Source organism: Natrix helvetica (assembly GCF_964273705.1).
Source record: "Natrix helvetica genome assembly, chromosome: 1".
Lineage (NCBI taxonomy): Eukaryota > Metazoa > Chordata > Lepidosauria > Squamata > Natricidae > Natrix > Natrix helvetica.
In genome coordinates this window covers 98,710,301-98,725,710 of record NC_138548.1, presented here as the reverse complement: position 1 = coordinate 98,725,710, position 15,410 = coordinate 98,710,301, and the positions used below count along the sequence as shown (strand labels likewise).

At 39.2% G+C, this 15,410-nt stretch overlaps 1 protein-coding gene across 3 annotated transcripts in view; it reads right to left on the bottom strand.

Annotated features, from left to right (window-relative positions):
- QSER1 (glutamine and serine rich 1) overlaps positions 1-15,410 on the bottom strand; it is a 47,064-nt gene that overhangs the window by 7,592 nt on the left and 24,062 nt on the right. For all 3 annotated transcript variants that reach the window (XM_081969669.1, XM_081969670.1, XM_081969671.1), the window contains exons 5-11: positions 14,429-14,700; positions 12,557-12,673; positions 9,421-9,554; positions 7,853-8,049; positions 7,234-7,371; positions 3,669-3,766; positions 795-947 (exon numbers count right to left, since the gene is read on the bottom strand). In XM_081969669.1, the coding sequence (XP_081825795.1) occupies positions 795-947; positions 3,669-3,766; positions 7,234-7,371; positions 7,853-8,049; positions 9,421-9,554; positions 12,557-12,673; positions 14,429-14,700 (1,109 nt within the window). The remainder of the gene's footprint in view (positions 1-794; positions 948-3,668; positions 3,767-7,233; positions 7,372-7,852; positions 8,050-9,420; positions 9,555-12,556; positions 12,674-14,428; positions 14,701-15,410) is intronic.

The window sequence follows — 15,410 nt, the reverse complement described above, 5'->3', positions numbered from 1 at the left end:
TATCTATCTATCTATCTATCTATCGTCTATCTATCTATCTATCGCTATAGCTCCTCTAGGTTGGTTTTATTTTCACCTGATCTGAATAAGATTGTTAGGTAAGTAGGCAGAATTGTTGGGATGTAAATCTTCCAACCCCCTAGCTGGTTTGAGAGGAGTTAAGGAATCCCTTTATGTCAAACTGGAAAATCCTTCCCTCAACAGAGGTGAGGGTTTCAGACACTATCTGTCCCTCATTTTTTATGCTGCTTTTTCATCAGTCCTCAAGAAGATTAAGACCACTTCACAAGTTCATCAGGGAGGCCACACTTAAGGACTCACTGGGGATTTAGGAGTTAGAACACTGCATCCCAATGACTCTCTGCCTAATGAGCCTATTAGGTGAAATGATACCACCCTAGAGGATATATATCCTACTAACTAATTTGTTCAGATTGAAGAAGCTACTTGGATAAGCAGTGAAATGTTTCTAACCAACAAGAAGTCCAGTTCCCATGTCTGGAAACAATTCTACCCGGATGACTAAGAATCATCAACATATTCTTCCCAGGTAAGAATGCTCAACCATAAGAAACTGCTATCTTTAAAAAAATCTTTCTCTTTGGCTTTAAAAAAATATAGAACAAAGAAAATTCAAGGTTTTAAAAATTTGCTGTCTGGTAATTTAGTTTTTTTAAAATCTTAGAATGAAAAAGGTAATTTACTCATTACAATTGCACTCAAGATAATCAAGAAAAGTTTGAGATCAACATTCCATCAGAAATATGGCAGAAAGAAATACTACACAAACTTACCTGTGCTAATTTTGTGGTTGCTTTGGAAATTTTCAGTGTTTTCTTATTATAAGCTTTCCCATTCATCTTGATTCTAGAAACTGCATTCACCCCCATTTTTGTTTTAGTATCTCGAGTTATTACTGTCATTTCAGGAAAACATTCCAAAGCAGCCTTAAAAAGAAGTTATAAAAGCAGATTAGCGATTAAACAGAATTATAAAATATGCCTTATTAATGTGGTAAGAATTTAAACTTGGATCCTTTTTTAAGAAAAAAATCTGCTGTGATATGCAGGCTGAAAACAGTATGATTTTCACAACTGGCCAGTCTACATGCCAGACAGGCTTAGACAAAATCCACACCCGCAAATAAAGCACATCTTTTGGTCAGATTACGCCAATCTTTTCACCCACTGAGGAGATTTTGGAGCCATTTTAAAATCAATGAGCAGAACTCGAAGAGACATCTGCAGAAGATATAGCACAGAGGGACTGAAGAAAAGCAGGGGTTTACCAATAAGTTAATATCTCTATTGAGACTAGGAGAAATCCAAGCAAATGAAGTTTAATAGATGCTTTTGAAACTTCTTATTTCTACTTATTTCAGTAGAATCACAGGGAGTTCTCGACTTACCACCACAATTGAGTCCAAAATTTCTATGACTATGTGAGACGTTTGTTAAGTGAATTTTGCCCCATTTTATGCCACAGTTGTTAAGTGTATCACGGCAGTTGTTAATTTAGTAACATTGTTGTTAAGTGAATCTGGCTTCCCCGTTGAGAAGGTTGCAAAAGGTGTTCATATGATCCTGGGACACTGTAACCATAATAAATATGAGTCAGTTGCCAAGCACCTGAATTTTGATCACATTACCATGTGATGTTGCAATGGTCATGTGAAAAACGGTCACAAGTCATTTTTTTCAGTGCTGTTGTAACTTCAAACAGTCACTAAACAAACTGTTGCAAGTCAAGGACTACTCATAAATACCAGTCTAACCAGGAACCTGTTTTTTTTTCCCTTTCTTTTTTCTGTGTGGTGCTTGTCAATCAAATCTTATTCTTTTTTTCAGATTAGTTCAGAAGTGTGTGTAATCTCAGAAATTACATTAATGTTGCAGACTATGCAAGAAGAAATAATACAGGTGCTCCTCGACTTACAACAGTTCATTTAGTGACTGTTCAAAGTTACAACAGCACTGAAAAAGTGACTTATGACTGCTTTTCACACTTATGACCTTTGCAGCATCCCCATGGTGACATGATCAAAATTCAGACACTTGACAACTGACTTGTATTTATGATGATTGCAGTGTCCGGAGAGTCATTTGATCACCTTTTGAAACCTTCTGACAGCAAAGTCAATGGGAAAGCCAGATTCACTTAACAACTGTGGCGAGAAAGGCCATAAAATGGGGCAAAATTTACTTGACAACTGTCTCTCTTAGCAAAATAAAATTTGGTCTCAATTGTGGCTATAAGTCGTAACTGTACTGTCTTCCTACTGTTCTTGTAATTTACAATACAAATTGTGTGCGTGTGTGTGCGTGTGTATGTGTGTATCTTCTGAGATACTGGCTGAATTGCTCTATTTGTAAACAGAGTGGTGCCATCTTGTGGTCTGTACTTTCTTTTGAAATTATTTTTTCAAATAGCTGTTTCGTAATTATCCAGGCAGCTCTGGAATTTTTCCTTTCTAAATGTTTAAATAAAGTTTGATATCGCTTTTCCCTTGTGGTATCTCCCCAAAAGGAAAGTAGAAATGAATAAGTTACTCATACACTTCAATGTTTGGTGGCCAAGAGACTGCCCTAATGAAATTATTTCATTTTTCTGAATTTTTAATTATCATGAAGGAAGCACTGGTTATAAAAACTCTAACACACCAATATTACAGGATGGTTGTTATGTGAGATGCCACTTGGAAAATAGTAGGTGGCAGCAGGAACTATCAAACCACTACTCCAAAGCAAAAGGCAGGGCCAAAGGTGAAGAATCCAGGATTTCTGGAAGAGAAGGTTAATCTTTCTTATGGACCCAAATGTCCATTATAAATATAGCATAAAAGCAAAGTAAAAACTAATATTCACAAAAAAATTATGTTAGCCAGTTCCTGAAAATTTTCTGGAAGCAACTGTTTCAAATGCAATTATAGATTTCTGTTCTACTTACTGACCTATAAAAATGTTGCATCTATTTGAAAATATAGACTTTTTCAAAGGGAGTAGCAAATTAGAAACATAGAATAAATAAAACTTTGATTTTGAGTTTTGCTAATTAGATAGGCTTATTGTTATAGAAATGCCTAGTGCACATTATCATATAAAAGTAAAAAGTTGAGATTTTATGTTACTACCTTATTCTACTGCACCAAAAGGAGTCGGAACTCAATGCCTTTCTTTTCCTTTTCCCCTTTTATCCTACACTTTTCTCTCGTCCCTTATTTTCCCATAACTAAGAGCCATGGCAATGCAGTGGTTAGAATGCAGCAGGCTAACTCTGCTAACTGCCAGTAGTTCGAGCCTGACCGACTCAAGGTTGACTCTGCCTTCTATCCTTCTAAGGTCAGTAAAATGGGAATCTAGATTGTTGCGGGCAATACGCTGACTCTGTAAACTGTGTAGAAAGGGCTGTAAATCACTATGAAGTAGTATAAATACTAAGTCTAAGTGCTATTGGTATTTTCATTTTTCTTTATACTTCTTTATTTTATATTTTGATAAACTAATAAAATGCTGGAAATCTGAAATATATATATAGAACAAAAAAAGAAAAGAAAAAATAAAGAACCTAATTTTTTAAAAAGGCTTATTTGCTTTGCTCTACTAACTTTTAATTTCTATAAAAGAATTAATGAAAGTGGCAAACTATGAATGAAATATAATTATCAGTACCTTGAATGGTCGCTCTATATGTAATTTGGAAAGCAGCCTTTTTCTATTGTCATTCAGCATGCCATCAATTTTTCTCATATGAGGCAAAAGCAGCTCATCTAAAAAAGGAGACACAATGGATGCCTTTTAATGAATGTGTTATGTCTCATGACTCTATGATTATTCAAATAAGTTAAAATAATTAATAAATGCTGTTTATTTAATCAATGTTAGCAAACAATCATGAAAACAACTGTGGTTATGCCCCAAACATGTATTTCATCATTTTTAAAAATGTAATGGTATTTTAATTCAAAATACAGTGTGAATAATTTTTTTACAAAATTGGTTTTACTGCAACAGTGAAGATATGTTGCATCAATGGCACACTGTGTGATGCTGTCTGAGTCGGAGGTCAAGCAAATAGACTTCCAATGGATACAGGCAGTTGCATACCCTGGCTAGGAAAATTGTACTGGCATGCTAATATAGTCACCAGAGATAAATTCAACTTGAAGATTTACTTTTATTAATTTATAATCAAAATACCAAACCAGAAGGAACAATTTACTACAGGACAAGAAATACTATAAACCCAATAAAATATGTCACCTTCGTTATGTTGAACCTATTCCTGGGTGACCATATAGAGATATTATTAGCAACAATATGAAAAGTGGCTGTTTTGCTTCCACTTCCCACCTGAAACCCATAATCCTGATATTTTCAGGTTGGCTAGGTTCTGACGACTGCTGCAGCTTCCTTGTCAAATAGCTGAGTTACCAACTAGTTTGACCAAAATTCTCCTGGGACCTCAAATGTAAATGATTAACACAGAAAATGAAAGCAAAACCTCCCTAATAGATTATTGTCTAGGTACTTTATGAATAATGAACTCTGCCCTAAATCCCTAACAGTTACTTTCCTATACTTTAAAACAGACCTGGGCATTTTATAGCCTCCAGGGCCTTTGGCTGTCCCTGCCCAGCCCACGTGAGGGCAATCAGAAACTAGAAATCAAATGTAAATAAGCCACACCGTGCCCACAATACAACCACATTGCTTTTATTTTGAAGGTGATTGCTATTTTGTTTCCAATTTATATGTGTGTACACATGTCTGCCTATGCTTCTTCACAGCCTTATTGGCTTGGCCATCCACAACAGTCCCTATTTCTCATGTGACCCCTTAGGAAAATTAATTGACTACCCTTGCCTTAAAGGAGTAGCCAAACAAGTATTGTGTTGCCTCCAAAATAAGACAGGGTCTTATTTTCTTTTGCCCCACGAAATATGGCCTTGGGCTTATTATAGGGGGAGGGCTTATTCTTTTGGGGTTGCCGGACAGCTACTCTCTTGCGAGCGGGCTCCCAAAGAGCTGGGCACAGCCAAGGCACATGGTGCTCTGCCCGCTCCCCAGCTCCCGTGGCTTGGCACATTTTGGATACCTCCTAGGTCAGTGCATGGAGCTCTGCCCGGCGAGCGCCTATTCCGCCCTCAGCAAGCATGCCTCCCAGCCTCACCATGTCTTGGCCCAGCTGCTGCCGCGCTCCGAGCATAACTTCTTTCCCGGCTTCCAAACTCCAAAACTTGGCTGCCGATTCTTCCAGCAGCGGCCACTCTAGGTATGCCCTCTATGGTGTGGGCTGGCTGCTGGAAGACTCTCCGTCCAGCAGCCGGCCCACAATAATAGAGCGCACTCCTAGAGCGGCCACGGCTGGAAGACTCGGCAGCCGAGTTTTGGAGTTTGGAAGCCGGAGAAGTAGTTATGCTCGGAGCGCAGCGGCGGCTGGGTCAGGGCATGGTGAGACTGGGAGGCATGCTTGCTGGGAGCGGAACAGGCGCTCACGAAACTCCCCTCTCCATCCAGGCAGACTTCCATGCACTGACTTAGGGGGTATCCCTAATGTGCCAACCTGCAGGAGCTGTGGGGCTGGCAGAGCGCCAGGTGGCTTGGCGCCTTAGGGATACCCCCTAGGTCAGTGAATGGTGCTCTGCCCGGCTGGAGAGGGGGTTTGCCGGGCGGCTGCTCGTGAGTGTGATCACTTCATGGCTGCTTCACCTGAGGCTGTGCCCGGCTCTTCGGGAGCCCGCTCGCAAGGGAGCAGTCGCTCGGCAACTCCCCCCTCCGTCCAGGCAGAACACCACTCCCCAACCTAGCGGTATCCCGAAAGCGCCAAGCAACGTGAGCGCCTTTCCGCCTCCCAGCTCCCGCAGCTTGGCGCCTTCGCGGTACCGCTAGGTCGGTGAGCGGACGGGAGGTGTTTGTCCGGGGGGCTTATTTTCGGGGGTGGACTTACATTTTTGCCCATGCGAAAAATGTGGCAAGGCGTTAGTTTCAGGACAGGTCATATTTTCGGGGAAACACGGTACTGTGAAGGAAATCTTAATAACAGTAACTATAAAACCATAATGAATCTAAACTACAAGCCAAATATGGCACTGCTCAACAATATTTTCAGGAAACAGCTTGATACAGAACAAAGAAGTTCTAATGATTTCATTTTATTAGCTATTCTTATGAGAAAATTTTAATATAGTACATATATTTTTCCTATTCTCACCTGCTGAATAGTTCTATTAAAACCCTAGTTTCCTGACTTTTGCATGTGTACTGCTCATGACTGAATGAAAATATGTAAGCTTGAAAACTTTAATTTGTGTTAATTTGTGACTAACAGGAATTGAGTTGGATTAAGCTGACTAAGAGGGCGTTGTACTGAGAACTGAAATGGTAGTTCAATATCAACACAGATTCCTTCTTAAAGAAGTTGTGTGTGTCGTCCCCACCCCACCCCGACCTGCAGAATAGCCGCATCAACTGAGTAAAATGCACCTTTGAGTTAAAAAGGGATTGACAGGATTGCAACAAGATCCTTCAGAATGGCCACAGGCATACCTCTTTAACTCAAAACACAAATTTTCCTGAGATTATTGGCTATTGCTTGAGTCCAGGAAAAGAAGCAACTTCTTTAAAGAGGTGCCAAAGATGTGCTGTGATTCTGGATTCAAAGTGCTGCTCATTCCTAAGAGATTTTCAATATTTTAAATACTGTTTTTTTCTTCTGTCTTGTATTTTACATCTGCGTATTTCAAAGTAATGTTTCAACCATTGTTTACTTATCAGCAGACTTAGACTTCTGAGCATGATGCACTCAGAGTGAGTCCATTTCCAAACAACTGCGGATTGTTGGCTAGGATTTAAATTGTCATCTGTTGCCAGAGAAGCAATCTGTTCAGAAAGTACAGCAGAAAGGACAACCATGGCAGGGAGAGCAGAAAGTAGTGGCCCTTCTCCCATCTCAAACAGTGGGGACCTTATTAGCCTTCCTGCCACTATTATCTGGAGATGTGTTTTCCAACTTCCTAATCTGTGTGTGTGGCCTTCACTACCCAGAATCTCTAGCCCTAGGATCATAAATCTTAATGCTGCCAAGATTGGAAAACACTTCAGATGGAGCTTCAGAAGTTCCATTCATTACACCTATAATATAGATCCTGTTCAATAGGTAGCTTCTAAACAAGATAACATTTAATAAACATTTGTTAAACAATTAAAAACAAACAAGAGATTTAACAAACTGTACCATTACTCTTCTCCAACGCCTGCATAGTATCTGGATCCAAGGCAAGGCTGACAAGCAGTTCCATATAATTCCTAAATGTTTCCTTCATAGCTCTGGTGTTCAAAAAACGGGCAACAATAGGTGCTGGTGGTTCAGTGTCTAGAATATCAAATATATAAATATATTGTTAACTTTTAACTTTAACTTTTATTTAATTTATAAACCGCACCCTCTCCCAGAAGGGACTCTGGTGCTCCATGCTATTGGGCTGTTTGGAGAGTATATATATAATATAATTATGTATTATTTATAATTATATATAATTACATTATAAAAATATAATAAAAATGTGAGAGTGTGCAGCTCCATATTTTTGCAGTCACTGGGATTAACAAACAAATGACTAGAGATGCTGGAGCTACTGACACTGGGAACACGCTAGGGAGCCCCACCCCCACCCCCGTCGTCCTTCTATATGTAAAAAAAAAAGGCACAAATGCCATATATAAATTAGAGTCCTTCATATTATATTAGCGGGTAAAATTAAAATAGAATATTAAAAATGTGCCTCCTTATACAATGTGACTAATAAATGTGACAATACAACAATGGAAATGACACAAAATCCCAGATCTTTTACCTTCCTCATCACTCTGCGGCTGAAGAGTAGAGGGTGATTCTTCTTTCCATGTTTTGCGTTTTTTTGGTGGTGGTTCAGCCTTTGTCTTTGGCTGTTTTGTTTTGGGTTTCACTGAAGTAACTTTTGTTGTAACGGGTTTTGGCGCTGGGGGATCATGAACTTTAGTGATGTTCATACTTGGCTTACAGTGAGCAATTCTATAAGTTGGAATAATTCAAAGAAACTGTTACAAACTTAGTGTTTATAAGTCAAAGTGATACAACTTAGCTGATTAGTTTTCTTCTTGAGTTCATTTTTAAAATAGATTTCCACACTTCATTCATTTGTACATTAAAATAATTGCTTAAACATCTAATTAGAGGGTCTAGACCAGAGGTGGGTTCCTACTGGTTCGGCCCGGTTCGGTTGAACCAGTAGTGGCATTCCGGCATGTGTTGCAGAACCGGCAGCGACCCAGGCTGGCCACGCCCCCCAGCCACCGCTGTTGCCATCATCTTTTTTCCTAGTTCTGTGCATGCGCAGAATAATTTCCATTGAACTGCATATGCGCGCACAGTAATGCCTGCTGAAACCTACTCCTGCTCTAGACTATGTTAGGCTGCAAGCCTTAAATCTTCATGCCTATATTAACTAAAGAATATCTCTAAACATAAATAGATTAAAATGTACTCTTAACAAGGAAAGTCTTCAGCTTAGAGCAGTAATGGCGAACCTTTTTTGGCTCGCGTGCCACAAGTGGGGGGAGCGCAGGGGGGTCGAGTGCGGGCGTGCCGCACCCATAATGCAACGCGCGACACCCCCCAGTGCGCATGCGCGCACAACGCGTGACACCCCCCCAATTTTTACAATTTTTTTTGCCCTCCCCAGGCTCCAGGGGCTTTAAAGGAGCCTGGGGAGGGTGAAAAGAGCCTCCCCCGACCCCCCGGAGGCCCTCCGGAGGCTTCAGGGACTGTCCGGAGGCTTCCCTGAAGCCTTCGGAGCGCTGAAAACCACCCTCCAAGCAAACCGGAAGTGACTTCCGAGTTGCTCGGAGGGTCGTTTTAAGCGCTCCGAAGGCATCAGTGAAGCCTCGGACGGTCCCTGAAGCCTTCGGAGCGCTTAAAACCACCCTCCGAGCAAACCGGAAGTGACTTCCGGGTTGCTCGGAGGGTCGTTTTAAGCACTCCGAAGGCATCAGGGAAGCCTCGGACGGTCCCTGAAGCCTTCGGAACGCTTAAAACCACCCTCCGAGCAAACCGGAAGTGACTTCCGGGTTGCTCGGAGGGTCGTTTTAAGTGCTCCGGAGGCATCAGGGAAGCCTCGGACGGTCCCTGAAGCCTTCAGAGGAGGCGGGGGAGTCTCTTTTCGCCCTCCCCAGGCTCCTATAAAGCCTCTGGTGCCTGGGGAAGGCGAAAAATAGCTTTTAAAAAGGTGAACTCAGCTGGCCAGCGCGCGCATGCTCAAATGTTCAAAATAATATCTATGGATCATGTGCCTTTAACAAATTTAAAGCTAGCAATACCCCCGTCCCCATTAAATATAATTGAAAGACACATCAAGGATATGAGAAATGGATTAAAATAAAATACCTTGCAGACTGTACAAGTGAATTTTTTGGCTTCTTGGAGCATACTCTGACATACTCTTTTCTGTTTGCATTTTCTATGAACTTCACATATACTCGTTTATACTTCAATTTTGCATCTCCAAAATATCCAAGATACTAAAAGGAAAAAGAGACATGTGTTATGCTTGCCTTGTAAATAGCTTATAATCTTGTAAGAAATTAAGAAAACAGAAAAAGTGGATGGATCTGGAATATAACCCCAATTAATTTAACTCTTACTAATGATTACCTGTGCTCCCAAGTAGCTTGCATGCTCATTGGTGAGATAATGTCTATGAGAGATATTTTGTGACTTCTTCAACACTTTGCTGAGAGTTTCTTTAGCCAGAAGATGCTTCTGTTGGAAGCACCAGAAAAGACTTTTGCACTTGTGTAACTCCTGCACACACAAGCCTCTTCTGGCTAATGGAACAACTGGAGGGAAAATGAAGCCATTCAGTGATTTGATTTTTAAAGCTTGGGGTGTAAAAGAGAGCATAAAGCACCATCTGAAGTTCTTCATAAGCTCAATGATTATAGCCCAGTGTAGTTAAGAGTTCTTGTTTTTATCATGTTAAAAAGTACTTCTTGGTGCTAGCTTCATCAGGAGTTTTGTTGTTACTTCAAAACAAAATAAATCCTACTCAATTCTAATGAAAACAGTTTAATTCATTAATTTGTTCCATTTCTATAGCTTACTATCTCAAGTATATACTGTAGCTCTGGGCAGACCATAAAAAAACCAGGCATTAAAAATTATCCCATAACACACCTGGGTTTTTTCTTTCTTTTGTTCAATCATGTCTGATTGTCAGACTCTATAGAACAAGTCTCTGCAGTTTTCCTGGCAAGGTTTCCCTCCCTTCCCCCCTTTCCCCAGAAGTGGTTTGCCATTGTTCCTTCCTAGGAGTTATAGAGAGTGACTGGCCAAAGGTCACTCAATTGGCTTTATGCCTAAATCAGAACTGCAACTCATGGTTTCATAGTTCCATTATTTATTTATTTATTTGGTTGGTTGGTTCTTTTAAAAAATCCTGTATTTATTACTTATAAGTAACTCAAGGTGGTGCACATACGTAGTACAACTTCCTCCTCCTATTTTTTGAACAACAATCCTGTGAAGTGGGTTGGGCTGAGAGAGGGCGGGGTGGGGAAGAGAGGAAGAGGGAGAGAAGAGAGAGAGAGAGAGAAAAAAACCCACACACACACAGATTGCTCCAAGGTAGGCCAGCCTACTAATAAGGCAAGAATGGAATTCACGGTTTCTTGGTTTCCAGGCAATGTTCCCTCTAATTTTTTTTCAGTGTGTGTGGAAAAGTATAGTGTTTGAGCGGCACATTTTCATGCCCGAGCACCTGATTTTTTTTAGCAGATGTTGGGGAGCGGGGCAAAGGGTCCCCTCCCTCTCCCTCAGACCCCTAGGAAGGAAGGAAGGAAGGAAGGAAGGAAGGAAGAAAGGGAAGGGAGGGGGAGGGAAAGGAAAGGAAACGGGAAAGAAGAAAAGGAAGGGAAAAAGGAAAGGAAATGGAAAAGAAGGAAAGGAAAAAGGATAGGAAATGGGAAAGAAGAAAGGAAAAGAGAAATGAAAGGAAAAGAGAGGAAAGGGAAAGGAAAAGAAGGAAAGGAAATGGGAAAGAAGAAAGGAAAAGAGAAAGGAAAGGAGAAAGGAAATGGAAAAGAGGAAAGGAAAAAGGAAATGAAATGGGAAAGAAGAAAGGAAAGGATGAAGAAGGGAGGGAAAAGAAAGGGAAGGGAAAAGAAAAAAGAAGGGAAAAGGAAATAAGGAAAGGAAAAGAGAAAGGAAAGGAAATGGCAAAGAAGAAAGGAAAGAAAAAGAGAAAGGAAAAAGAAAAGGAAATGGAAAAGAAGGAAAGGAAAAAGGAAAGGAGAACGGAAAGGAGAAAGGAAAGGAAATGGAAAAGAGAAAGGAAAGGAGAAAGGAAAGGAGAAAGGAAAGGAAATGGAAAAGATGGAAAGGAAAGGAAAGGAGAAAGGAAGGAAATTGAAAAGAAGGAAAGGAAAAAGGAAAGGAAATGGAAAAGAAGGAAAGGAAAAGGAAAAGAGAAAGGAAAGGAGAAAGGAAAGGAGAAAGGAAAGGAAATGGAAAAGATGGAAAGGAAAGGAGAAAGGAAGGAAATTGAAAAGAAGGAAAGGAAAAAGGAAAGGAAATGGAAAAGAAGGAAAGGAAAAGGAAAAGAGAAAGGAAAGGAGAAAGGAAAGGAGAAAGGAAAGGAAATGGAAAAGATGGAAAGGAAAGGAAAAAGGAAGGAAATTGAAAAGAAGGAAAGGAAAAAGGAAAGGAAATGGAAAAGAAGGAAAGGAAAAAGGAAAGGAGAAATGAAAGGAAAAGAGAAAGGAAAGGAAAAGGAAAGGAAGATAGAAGAAGGACGGAAAGGGAAAGGAAAGAGTGGAAAGGATTGGTACTGCTCAAAAATCAAGTCTCAAGATCCCGTGGACGCCTTTGGCTCAGACAGTCCAATTCCATGCTGGTTCCCTCTCTCCCCAAAGTGAAGAGATTGCAGAAAAACTGCCCAGTCCAGAACGGGGCTTCAGACGACTCAATGCCTGAGAAACCCCGGATGTGCAGAGAAAAGCAGGCTACAACCAGCGAATCATGCTTTCCCAGGAACCAACGAAGCCCCATAGGACCAATGGGAATTCTCCCTTCTGCAGCGTCATCTGTCTCCGGGCAGAGCCTTTCTTGATTTCACCAATCACAGATGTAAGAGAGAGTTCGGTGGAGAGAGAGAGAGAGAGAGAGAGAGAGAGGGAGAGGGAGAGAGAGAGAGAGAGAGAGAGAGAGTGTTCGGTGGAGAGAGAGAGAGAGAGAGAGTGAGTGAGTTCGGTGGAGAGAGAGAGAGAGAGAGAGAGAGAGAGAGAGAGAGAGTGAGTGAGTGAGTTCGGTGGAGAGAGAGAGAGAGAGAGAGAGAGAGAGAGAGAGAGAGAGAGAGTGAGTTTGAAACTTCTGGGCGGCATTTTCTTGTTATGTGCGCGGCTGCACAGGCGCGCAGCTTAGAGGGAACATTGTTTCCAGGCCAGCACTTTAACAATTATACTGGTATCACATAGTGTAGCCATCTCACCAGTTAATATGGTTAAAGCTGAATGATTGTACTTACACTGTTAGTCGCTGCAAATTCTCTTTGTCCATCTCGTACTTCAGGTACAAATTTTTGCAGTAAAGCCTTTTGAACTTTCCAGATGGCTGGAGGCTCCACTCCTCTTTTAAAAGCAGCCTACAAAATGAAAAGCATTTAATTCTGTTAGCATTTTAAGTACTTGTATACATTCTAGACAATTTTTTTCTGGAGGCATATATCAATGGTTCATCATTTTATAAAAAAAATCTGTTTTAAATTAGAGCATATTATCCCACTAACCCATCAATATAGAGTGTCCAACGTTCATCGTACATTTATCATAGTCTTTCACTTGAAATTTTTCCATTTCAAATTTCAATAAAAGTGTATACATTTTAGCTATTACATGTTCATTATGTATATAGTTCAACTTGAAATTCTATCTTCTGCTGCTCATTTTCAAATGCTCTGTTGATCACTTAAATCTTTCTCTTAATTTTGCATATGGAACCTATTGAAAATAAATACCTCTGCACTTAATTGCTGTTTTGATTTCATCCTATATCCTCCATGATTCTGTTGTAACAACTCTCAATAAGTTCAACATTTTTCTCTACCTACTGTTTGTTTCCTGTAAAATGCTCTTGCCTGAGAATGTTAAAGGCTTTTTTGAGGACAGTCTGGGTTTATGTTTGTTCCATATTATCAATAGGGTATTAATAATTCTTAAATTCTACATTAACTTTTAACATTATGTCATTAAAAAAACATACAATCCAAACCTCAAATTGTGACCTTCTGATTCTAAAATTCTCTTATTTCTCAGCAAAACCTATACTTTCATTCAGATTAAGTGGCAGGTATAAAATATAATTGTAAATCAGGCAGTCCCAATCCTCCTTGTTCCTTTGCATATTAATTTATATTTAACTCTGCTTTTTCCCCCCTTTGCCACACAAACCTATATTTTTCTGCTACCTACTGTTTTGCATTCTGAAGTTCTTTTTGTTCTTCCAAGATTTTTTTTCCTATACATTGGGAATGCAGTAGCAATACAAAGCAATTCAACCCAAAGAAGTAACTCAAACATTGACAAAAACAGTTGCTGGCAATCTACTGCTGCAGAAGAGGTGTAGATTTATTCCTCTGATGTATAATAAATCTTTTAGGTACTCTATGAATGTAGTACCATCACTATTGACATCTCAATTTCAAGAATCTGGGATATCCAGAAAGAGAAGACATATCTTTGCCAAGGAGTAACTATATTAAATCTATAATTGACAATTCTGTGAACTTCAGACTAAATTCATCTTTGTCGCGCAAGCTCAAACTATCTAACTTAGTGTTCCAACAGTTGAATTGCATAGCAAGGCAACTGGAACCAAACTTAAATATTCCTTGAAGTGTTATAATTTTTGTTTAAGAGAAAAAAGTTAGCTTTAATTTTAAACCTATCTGCCACTGATTTTCAAGAACAGGACACCCGTTCATTATTCCACAAATCATGAAAATAATTAGCATAAGTCTGATGGCAAAATTTTATGGTACTTTAATGTCAAGGTAATACTTTAAGAGCTGACCAGCTGATGCAATGAGGGGAATGAGTCAGCAGGATCTTTGGCTGTTATCCCTTTAAGAACCTGTGTAATAAGAAGAGGCCCTGCTGTTTGTTGTGTTCGTGGAGTTTCTTCCTGTTGTAACTGTTGTTTGTTTAGATACTGCTTGTAGCGTGTGTATGTATAGTATTCCTATTGTAGATAAAAACCACTATTTGCTACAAACCACTGTTGGCTGTACTTGGTCCTGGATTAATACAAGGATAGACCTGCACATGCTCTGACGTTTAACAGTAAATAAGATTAAAAATAAATAAAAGGCAGATTATTCCAATTAAAATAGATGGTTTACCATTAATGGTTCTATATCTTCAATCTTCACTACAAATTCATCACGTTCTCTGTATATGCCTTCGCCGTCACTGTCTCCATGGTCATCTTCGGTATATCCTTCTATTGCAACCAATACTTGAGGTTTTGCTAACGGCTCTGTAAGAACACTCTCCGTTTTAAATTGTGCTGCACAGGTTTTCACCTGAGGATCTGTCAACGTAACAGTCATTTGGGAAGCTTCCTTCTTTACGACAGTATTAGTGATGGCTTGAGAATATGTTTTGTCAATTTCTAAAGCACAAAATAAACGCTTCAAGAATTAGAATTCATTTTCATATTTATAGCACAAATAACTTAGTCTACAAATTACCACCAAGTGCAAGCTATTAGCTGTTCTGATTAACATTAGGCCCCAGAGTCATCTTGTAGGGGAGATAGGTGGCGTAAAAATTTAATAAATAATATTGGCAGATTTCTCAGATTCTAGGAATCCTCTATATATTTTATAGATCTGCTTTCAGTTTTTAAAAAAATCAGTAGCGGGCACAAGAAAAAAAAGTTTTAAAATTAACCTCACATTTCAAATAAAAGCAATGTATCCACATATATGATCTTGTCATGGAGAAATTGTATGTTGAAGGTATTTAAATGAAAAAAGCAAACAAACCCCATATACATTTCTAAAAGCATATATTATATATGCTACAGGCAAATCTAAAATTATCTGTAGAGGTGTTTTTTTAAAAAAATCCTCATTTGGATAGGTTATTGAGACAATTTTGACAGTTTACAAAAATATTTTAATGCAAATTTGATATAACATAATTATTAACTATTTTCATTAAACAATATTTAAAAGCATAATTATTTATAATCTTAAAAACTAAATTACTTTCAAAACATGTATTAACTCAAAGAAAAAGAGAGAGATTTATTGATTATTGGACTGGTTTAAGTATATCTTTATTTAAAGCTACATTTAAATTAAAACCATGTATCTC